General features: G+C 45.3%; 2 protein-coding genes across 2 annotated transcripts; both read right to left on the bottom strand.

Moving 5' to 3' along the window:
• Positions 1-513: 513 nt before the first annotated feature.
• On the bottom strand, positions 514-1,787 carry CHCHD1 (coiled-coil-helix-coiled-coil-helix domain containing 1). The gene is made up of 3 exons (XM_019444584.2): positions 1,622-1,787; positions 1,380-1,498; positions 514-815 (listed from the first exon to the last, which is right to left on the bottom strand). The coding sequence occupies exons 1-3, from the start codon at positions 1,743-1,745 to the stop codon at positions 702-704; spliced, it is 357 nt and encodes a 118-aa protein (XP_019300129.1). The 5' UTR covers positions 1,746-1,787; the 3' UTR covers positions 514-701.
• Positions 1,788-6,351: 4,564 nt separating this feature from the next.
• Positions 6,352-10,137, bottom strand: FUT11 (fucosyltransferase 11). Its single transcript, XM_019444569.2, has 3 exons — positions 9,302-10,137; positions 8,557-9,182; positions 6,352-6,947 (listed from the first exon to the last, which is right to left on the bottom strand). The coding sequence occupies exons 1-3, from the start codon at positions 10,007-10,009 to the stop codon at positions 6,800-6,802; spliced, it is 1,482 nt and encodes a 493-aa protein (XP_019300114.1). The 5' UTR covers positions 10,010-10,137; the 3' UTR covers positions 6,352-6,799.
• Between the last annotated feature and the right edge of the window lie 34 nt (positions 10,138-10,171).

The following is a 10,171-nucleotide window of genomic DNA, read 5'->3' as shown; positions in this document are numbered from 1 at the left end:
GCCAGGTCCCTAGAGAATGGAGACAAAAGATAATCAGCTCTACTTGGTTATTGCCATGCAGGGATAAGAAACTGGGGTTTACAGATCCTTTTATTTTTGTAATTGAAAGCTAAAAAGTGGATTTTTTTAAATGACATTTTTCATATTTTTGAAGGTGATCATTTAATTTAAAAACGAATTTCCAATTGTGTTGGCTAAATAAAATACATCTGCAGTTCATCAGTTTGTGAACTTCTGATTATTCTGTGAGCATTTTGCAGGGACTATTTTGCACAAAATGGGTAGTCACTAAATACAGATGATACCGAAAAACTCTGCATATAGGCAGACTTGAACATCCTTATTGCATCCAAAGGCAAGGGCACTAAATGGTGTAAGGACTTCAAAGGCAGAACAAGATGAAAGTTTTTATCCTGCTCCTCGGGCAAATCAAGAAGCAAAGAACTTCCAGAATCTAGGGAAGGATACAGAGTTCAAGTATGGAGGGAGAACCTAATCTACAACAAAGGCCAATTTATCTTCAGAGGATTTTATTTCAAAATAAAGCATAACTTCCACCATGACAATGATTCCAAAGGATGAAAAAGTGTCTTGCCTCCTTTCACCCTGCAAATAGTGCATGGCAGTGCAAACGTTTCCAAAACATCTACACATAGTTCTCAGTAGCTAACAGTCCAGTCATAGAAAATGCTTCTTCATTTTCAACTGACATGAGATTTGTTAGGAAACCTCTGTAACAATTTATTCAGTTTCTTGGGGGATAAACCCCCAGATTCTCCCAACGTGTCATGGATTGATCTCATCTTTCGCGCTGCCTGAAAAGACAGAACAAAAACAAAAATGACAGCTCTTAAGTTTGTCCTGACCTAGGCCAACAGTTCTCACAATACCACAAAGCACACTAATACATTAACCAGCCTGGAAATAGCTGTGTCATCTTCCCAGTCCCCTTTCAACAAAGGGACTTGAGATCTACAGATGACTGTATGACCTGAAGCTACCATGCCAGCTAGCAATTAATTCTAGGTTAAAATCCAAACAACCTGCCTTTCACTATCTATCTTTAGTTCTATTTCAGACAATAATACCTATTTGAGCAGCACGTTAAATTTTACCAAGTGATTTTTTCCCATGTAATTTCCCTTTATGTAATACAAAATTCTGTAAGGTATTAATATTAACCTTATTTTACAACTGGTATAGCTAAAGCTTAGAGCAGTGAAACAAATCGCTCAAGATCACAATGCCTTCAAAACCATAACCTTTCCCACTTGGGCGTTAGTGAAATCGCTCCCACAACTTTCCTTGCCTTGTATAATTGCTTGTATCCCCTCACCCCCATTCTCTCCCAAGATGACACCCTAAGAGCCTTCTGTCACCTCGGCCCTCGAAGCACAATCGAAGAATTCCTTGATCTCTTTTCTGCACGCTTCGTCGCGGAATTCATTCTGCTTCCAACATGCCATCATCACCGACATTTCTGTGATACAAGTCGCCTCTGGAGGAGCAGAACGGGAAGACCCTCAGTCACCCTTACCTTATCTTGTAGCCCTCCCACCCAGCCGCCCCGTTCATCCCTCGGACTTCTGCTCTGGGAGCCTCCTTGGCTCCAACTGCTCACCGCCTCTCTCCCGGCGTCGTTCTCCGACACGATTAGCTAGGATGAGCGGCTTGTTGGGCTTCAGTATAGGTTTCCGTGGGTTTCCCAGCCGCGCTAGCCGACCCCGCAGGCTGGGCGTCGCCATTACGCACCGAGCTCCCGGCAGGCTCTGCGTCACCGTGCGTGACCCTGCGTGACCCCTAAGAGCTCGACGAGGCTTGGCGCGCAGCCTGCCGAAAGCTCGGCTGCCTGCGTGCTTGCTTTTCTTCGCCTCGTAACCCGGCTGCTGGGTTCGGGCACCGGTCGTTCAAGACCTGTGTGCAGGTTGGGAGGAGAGTCTTTGGGGCTCGTGTGCTGACCTAGGCCGCTCCAGGCCCTGAAGTCTGAGGGCGGTCTTAGGCCGGAAACATCCAAGAAAGGGCCCGATAAATGGACACTCAATTATCGTGGTAGCTGGCCGAACTCGAGGGTGATTGACAAAAGCAAGGGCAGAGGATGGGACCGAATCAAAATATGAGACCTTAAGATGTTAGGCTGGGACAGACTATTATTATGTTTTTAATAAGTCTTCAAGAACTGTTGGATTTTACTACCTTTAAAACCACCCCGAAGCCATAAAGAAAAATTATGCTCATATAAACAGTAGCGACCACTTACATATCGTTTCTTCTTTGTAATGATCTCACTGGGTAGGGTGAAGTTTAAGCGCTTTGGCGTTCATTGTCTAATTTAAGACTCTTTCCAATCCTGTGAAGATACTTGGTGGTATCATTCCTATTATTAGACTTGGCTCTTCAGTTGTGATGCCTAGGTTCATCAGACTTGGCTCTAAGTGACTTTTAGGTGTTTACAAAAGGCACTTTAGGGGCACCTGGGTGGCCCAGTTGGTTAACCCTCTGACTTCATGATCTCAGGTCATGATCTCATGGCTGGTGGGTTCCAGCCCCGTATTGGGCTGGAGCCTGCTTCAAATTCTGTCTCCCTCTCTCAAAAATAAATGAAACATTCAAAAAGAAACAAACAACTCAGTTCAAAGATGTGCCAAGGATTCTCAAGGCATTTATAACAACTTCAAGAAATGTTTCTGGTAACGGAAGCATAACTTGAGCAAGCTTTTAGTTCATAAGATGACTACTTTGGAGGAGCAATATGTATTTGGTTGTGTAAAATTTAGTGTGCTAAAATCATTTATCACAGACGTTTAATCTTCCCATTGATCTCTGCATGACTGGTTCTTCTTCTGTTCTCAGTTCCTGTCAGAGAGGCCTTCCCTGACTTCCCATATCTCTCCATTATCAAGCTGTTTTATTTTCCTCATAGCACATATCACAGTCTGAATTAACTTGTTCATTTAATGTGTGTTTATGGCCTCACTTACCACCGACACCCATTTAAAATGTAAGTGCCATGAGAGACAGGACCTTGTCTTACTGAATTCCTAGTACCTAGAATAGTGATAATAAATACTTGTTAAGTGAACAAGTGTTTCACATATTTTTCCAAGTCTCCAAGTGTATCATACTCAGCCCAGAAATATAATCAAGCAGCAGACACTGTTTAAAAAGAAGCCATTTATTATACAAAATGAAACCTGAGATTATAGGATATTGCAACACATGGAGTAATAAAGGCATCAGCCCCATGCTCCACCCCCAGTCCAATAAAACAGATTCCTAATCAAGCACTTCTACCACCAATAACCCCAAGCCTGCTGCGGTTGACAGAGCAAACTGAGCCCCAAACCAGAGAAAATTCACATTGTTTGCTTTCTCTTCATATTGGTTCTGCTTGCTCTTGTGGAAATGTAGCACCTGGCTTATCTTGCTCTTTTACGAATACTTTTATGGTAATAGGATTAAAGGAGAACGTCTAAAAAGCCCTGTCCACAAAGCAGGCCTGAGTCTCCAGCCACAACCATTCACAAACAATTGGCCCATTTTGTACATAAAAGTGCTAAAGGAATGCCAACCTGAACTGGTGTAATTAGGAGAAGTAAGGATGATTCTACATTTTGCATAACCATCACTTACCCTTTTTATTGCACATAAACTTGAGTCCTAACCTTAGTTTGCATTTGAGTAATGTGTATTTTGCACTATAAATCAGCACCTGCATTTAAGTAGATTGGAAGTTTAGGGGCACCTGGGTGGCTCAGTCGGTTGAGTGCCCGACTTCAGTGCAGGTCATGATCTCACGACTCATTGGTTTGAGCCCCACATCAGACTCTGTGCTGATACCTCAGAGCCTGGAGCCTGCTTCATAGACTGTCTTCCTCTCTCTCTCTGCCCTTCCCCAACTCCCACTCTGTCTGTCTCTTAAAAATGAATAAACGTTAAAAACAAAAACAAAAACTACTCCAAAAAAAAATAGATTTCAAGTTTAGAAATCAGAGTCCTGAATTTGACTTCTTTTTGTTGGTCTACATTATACCCAATTTTAATAGTATATTTGAAGGTCTATCTTCCCTTCTTGTGCTTTTCTGCAAAAGCCCAAACAGGTTAAGCAAACTTTCCATGCTGTTGTGAGGGTATTTTTTACTAAAAAATAAAATGAAAATAGAACCATTATGACCGTGAAATCCAGTCTAAATTAGAGCTCTCCTTGGCCACATCCTTAGATGTCACAATATTAAGTGTGGGACCCTAGTTGTTGAAGCACCTTACATACATAAACACACACACACACATCTGGTTGTAAATTAGTGTATGTATGTGTATATATATAAGTACATATACATATTAATTTATAGATACACTGATAAGCTATAGAACTTCTTTAGTGATAATTCATTAATACTACACATTACAACCAGAGTAGCTCTAAGGTCCAAGGTATTTCTTGTTCCACTGGCCCTGAAAAACCTAATGGTCTCCCTGCCCTTTAAGCTTTATTTTCAAGCCACAGCAATATAAAGGTTTGGCTATATCCCCAAATCTGCCTAACAGCTTTTTACTGAACCAGCCACTTGTGGTGGCTAACTCTTGCCTCACCTCTCAGCCCCTTGACATCAAGGGCAAGTAAATGTTATAAAAAATACAATTCCAAAGAACCATAATACAACCCACCAGGAGTTTTGCTTCACCACCAACATAAGTCTTGCCTCACCTCTCAGCCCCTTGAGTTTAGGTATGTTCCATCAAAATGTAGTCTCACTAAGTACTATAAAGTTGAACAGAAGGATATCAGTAATAGAATGAGTCAAGTTGGAATATTCATCCCACAGGAACTGAAAAGTGTTCCACAGTATGAAGTAATTATTACAACTATTGCTGGGCTGTTTTTTCCAACGTAATTTTCATGACTCTATGGAGGAAATAGGACTTTTGTAGCATTTAAAAATAATAAAATATAGGGGCACCTGGGTGGCTCAGTCGGTTAAGCAGCCGACTCCAGCTCAGGTCATGATCTCTTGGTCTGTGGGTTCAAGCCCCATATCGGGCTCTGTGCTGACAGCTCAGATCCTGGAGCCCGCTTCGGATTCTGTGTCTCCCTCTCTCTGCCCCTCCCCCACTTGCACTCTGTCTCTGTCTCTCAAAAATGAATAAACGTTAAAAAAATTTTTTTTTAAATAATAAAATATAGAGAAGAGTTCATTAGGCAGACAGAAAAGACCAAAGACCTATAAAAACCTGCAGTTTGATTCACCCTGGTCTATTTTAACATTTAAAAATCATTTAGGGGCGCCTGGGTGGCTCAGTTGGTTAAGCGACGGACTTCAGCTCAAGTCACGATCTCATAGTTGATGAGTTCAAGCCCTACATCAGGCTCTGTGCTGACAGCTCAGAGCCTAGAGCCCGGTTCAGATTCTGTGTCTCCCTCTCTCTCTCTGCCCCTCCCCTGCTCATGCTCTGTCTCAAAAATAAATAAAAACATTTAAAAAATCATTTAAATATTAAATTTGTTTTTCTGCCATCATTTCCAGCCATAGTCTCTATCTCTAACCTAAAATAGAGCAGGACAATTCATTAAATTGACATGGTATATATTAACCATCGGATCTTTCTGTTCATGAGATGAGAAAGAATTACAGTTATTCCCTAAAAAAGAAGCAAACCAGCAGTAAGCAAAGCTGTCAAAAATCTACAGCCAGTTTAATGTAGAGGAGAATGAATGTGGGGATGGTGGCATCTTCGTCAGATTACGGAAAACCAGGAAAGAAAAAACCATTAAAACAATTTTTTTTAATGTTTACTTTTGAGAAAGAGAGAGACAGAGCGTTAGCAGGGAGGGGCAGAGAGAAAGGAAGACACAGAAACGGATACAGGCTTCAGGCTCCAAGCTGTCAGCACAAAGCCTGACATGGGGCTCAAACTCATGAACTACAAGATCATGACCTGAACCAAAAAAAGTTAAAAAGTTTGACATCAAGAGCAAGTAAATGATATAAAAAATGCAATTCCAAAGAACCATAACACAACCCACCAGGAGTTTTGCTTCACCACCAATGTAACCATTTATAAAGCAGGAGATGAAAAGAGATTAGGAAAGGTATTGAATAGGTGCGCCTGGGTGGCTCAGTCAGTTGAGTGTCTGACTTCGGCTCTGGTGGTGATCTTGCAGTTCATGGCTTTGAGCTCTACTTTGGGCTCTGCACTGACGATGCAGAGCCTGCTTAGGATTCTCTCTCTCTCTCTCTCTCTCTCTCTCTCTCTCTCTCTCTCTCTCTCCTCTCTCTCTGCCCCTCCCTGACTTGTGCTTTCTCTCTCAAAGTAAATTTTTTTTTAATGTAAAAAAAATAAATAAAGGAAAGGTACTGAATAATAAAGAGTTTAAAGAAGAGCACGGAAATTTTAAGACCCTACTAAACGTGGTCCATTTTACCTCATTCTTAAGCCAAGTACCAAGGTGTTGTTCCAATCACAGTTAAGAGGATGAAATGGCTAGAGAAAGATGCAATTCTTTAAAGATTCTGTTGGATCAGCACTTTAAAACAAGTGGGTGTTTCAGGCTTCTGTTTTCCATTAATCCAAGAACTAGAGGCCTCCATCTCTCATTGAGGAGAGGCCCTAATACCACAAACTGAGACACTGGATACACATCATTAGGGTAAAATATCAGTGGATATAACTGGAATTCCTTGAACTCATAATAAGACAGTGTTCGTTAAGGGATATGCAGTAGATGCCCCTCATGTCCCATGGTAGAATAAGGACTTCCATCTCCTTAACTCTACCAATTTAAAGGCTCTTGCAAGGATAATTAGAGATTTTGGTTCCTTTTCATGAAGATCTCATGTAGGTAGTCCCAAAATTTCCTCTGCTTTGTCTCATTGTTGTGGATCATGGCAGTGAGAGCTTCCCCCTGGTCCAGACCTTGCCAATAATCTTGCAGCCACATCTCCTTCCAGCTGAAACATCAAAATGGGAGTTGGATTATGGAACCTCTGCACAGCTACAAGTCCTGCCTTCTGAAATTTTAAGCAGATATAGCAGTCTCTGGCTAAGACAGGGCTCTGCTTTGAAGGAAAGGGAATGTGAAGTAAATCTAGTAGTCTAGTAATAGTACAGGTGACAGCTGCAAACACAAATCTATCACACATCCCACCCCCAATGAGTTAAACTTCCTGACTTGCCCGCTCCTGGTTCCCAAATGTGGTGGGAGTTTAGAAGAAGGCAGGGCAGTGGGGCAGACTATGGAACCAAGTAGTCTAATATTTAGATGGTTACCTTATAAGCTGCAATTTCAATAATCAAAATGAAGGTGCAGTGCTATCCAAAGTCTAGATAAAACACATTTTCTTTTTTTTAACGTTTTACACTTTTTTTCCTAGTAAATCATAATATGTTCAGCATAAACTAGAAACAAATTATTTGATGGAAGACTCCATTCCCAGAATCAAACTGTGCCAGCAGTACATATAAACAGCCCTCTGCTGCCATCCACTGTGCAAGTTAGTCTCTGCAGGCCATTCTAGCAGTCTTGCTTTATGAAGCTTAATAATCTTTTATCACCTCTCCCCAAACAGGTGTGGTTTGCTGCAAGTGGCTTCAGCATTTTCCCACCCCACCTCCCGTGCTGACCTTGTTTCCCAATGCACCACTTTCTGCCACCTACTGCAGTAGCTTCCTCACTTCTCTTCCAATCCACACTGCCCAGCAGTGTTTATTCTATCTATTGAAAACATTCCTTCCATTCTGTTTGGGGTGAACATATAATTTATCACCCAAATCAGGGTACTTCTAGGAGTGAAAGGAGGTACTATATGGGGCGCCTGGATGACTCAGTCAGTTAAGTGTCTGACTTCAGCTCAGGTCATGATCTCATGGCTCATGGCTCATGAGTTCAAGCCCTGCGTCGGACTCTTGTGCTGACAGCTCAGAGCCTGGAGCCTGCTTTGGATCCTTTCTCTGGACCTCCCTCACTCACACTCTGTGTCTCTCTCCCTCAAGAATAAATAAACATTAAAAAAAAATTAAAGAGTGAAAGGAGGTACTATTAATAATTGTGCCAGGTTAATAGATACAAACCCTACTGCAGACAAACCTCTCTCAAAATACCCATCCATGTATTGCTCATCCCCAACCCCAACATTTCAAAGGTGCTAAATAAACAGCTGAGTTGGTTTTCGAGACAGTCCAACTCCTAAGCCTGATATTCAGGCTATGTATAGCCTGGCCCGAGTTTATCTGCCCAACTTTGTCTCTCCCTCATCACTTCCCTAAACAGGCCCCCTCTGCTCTGGTTGAAGCCTTTTTTGAATCACTATTGCAAACATTGCTCACATAAGCTGATTTTCATAGGTTGTTGCCCTGAATTCCACTTTGCATCTTTTCCTGAGCTTTTTCAGGAATTAGACTCTCCCAATTAGACTCTTGACACTTTAAAGGCAGAGTAAGCCCATGTCATAATTTCCCTATACAACAATCCCCTCAGCACCTACTGCTACTTCACTGCCCACAGTGAGCAAGTAAGTAAATCGCTTGATTTGATGGCCACAGGGACCCAGCTATCCTTACCTGTCATTCTCAGGAATCTCTTCCACACTGCCAAATCCAGGTGTGGGCACTGGGCAGTCCATGTGTGAGGGCTGGGCAATGTGAGGCTCAGGGACAGGGATGTCCCCAGGAGAGGCTGCGTGTGCTTTCTCGGCCTCCAGCCGAGCCAGTTCATGGTCACAGACAAAACACTCAAAGCCATTGAGGTAGTTAGGCAGCAAAGGATCATTCACTCCCCACTCCCGATACTTCAGACTATCCAGAAGGAACTGGTTGGTGATGCCCCCAGGTTGTTTGTACGCCAGATATTTCATATATTCCTCATCGTTCCTGTCCAGAAAATCAATAAATTCTGCCAGCTTTTGAGGTGACTCAAAGTCATCAATGAGGATGATGGAGTGATTGTTGGGCATCCAGTCCCTCACAGAGGGAGAGCCGCGATACACAGGCACAGCACCAAGATGCATGGGGCGCCACAGCTTCTCTGTCATGTAGTCGTCACAGATGGCATTTTCAAGGGCCAAGTGGAACTTATAGCGAGACAAGAAGGCCAAGAGCTCTGGATCCTCGGTGGTGGCTGTGGCTGTGTCCTGTAACCGCGGAGTGGGCAGCTCCCGATTTTGTAGGCATTTCCCGTAGGAGTCCACCTGTTCGGGGTAGAATACCGCCGTGAAGTGGGTGCGGCGAGCCGACCTGGACACCCGGGGTCCTGGCCTCCGCCCCGCGCGCCCCCCTCAACCCCCAGGCCCGCCCCGGCCCCACCCACCGGGATGTAACGCATCAGCTCGCGCACGTAGCGGTCCCGGTCCGCAGGCACGTCGCAGTGGGACTGCAGATAGAGCAGCGGCGCGTAGCCGCGTCGGCGCCACTCAGCGCGCTCCTGTAGCGGAGGCGCCGCGCGGCGCAGATAAGCGGTCCCGGGCAGCCACTGAAGCGGCAACGGGTAGTCCGAATGGCGGCTGAACGTGGCAGTAAGATTGAAGAGGCGGATGCCCGGCCCGTGGCTCAGCAGGAAGTTGTTGAGGGGCGACTCCTCGTGCAGGAGCGCCCAATTCTGATGCGCCAGGCGCGGCAGCGGCGCCTCGGAGGCTCGAAAGTCAGTGCCGTAGAAGAGCAGCGCGCGCGTCCGCGAGTGCCCTCGCACCCGTCGGTCCCGGGACGCCACGCACGCGCCGCGCGCGCACTCGATGCGCTCTGAGTCGCCCGGGAAGTGGGGAAATAGCCCTGGGCTCCACCACAGCAGCACCGGCAAGTCCACGGCCTCCTCCCTCCCTGGCTGCGAGGGCCCGGGACTGCGCGCCACCCCCACCGCGCCCAGCGCCGAGGGCGGCCGGAAAACTGCACCATCCCACGGCTCTGCCCAGCCCGCCTCTCCGCCGGTCTCCCCCTCAGCCATGGGCCCAGAGCCGCTGACCGCACAAATGCTAAGCACTCCCAGGGCAGCGAGCACAGCCCCGCTGCTGCACGCCGCCATGTCCACTGGCAGTTGCCCCGCTCCCCTCCCGGCAGCATCAGGCCTCCGCCCCGCAGGGAGTAGCGACCTGACGAAGTCCTACGCCCATGGTGCGTGTGGCGCATGCGTAGTTCTGCTCAGCCCACCACTTCCTGGGAAGTGCTAGGCCTAGCAGCAACAAAT

This window comes from Panthera pardus, unplaced genomic scaffold, assembly GCF_024362965.1.
Source record: "Panthera pardus isolate Hobbes unplaced genomic scaffold, ASM2436296v1 HiC_scaffold_22, whole genome shotgun sequence".
Lineage (NCBI taxonomy): Eukaryota > Metazoa > Chordata > Mammalia > Carnivora > Felidae > Panthera > Panthera pardus.
The sequence above is the reverse complement of the archived record's forward strand: the minus strand, read 5'-3'. Positions and strand labels throughout refer to the sequence as shown.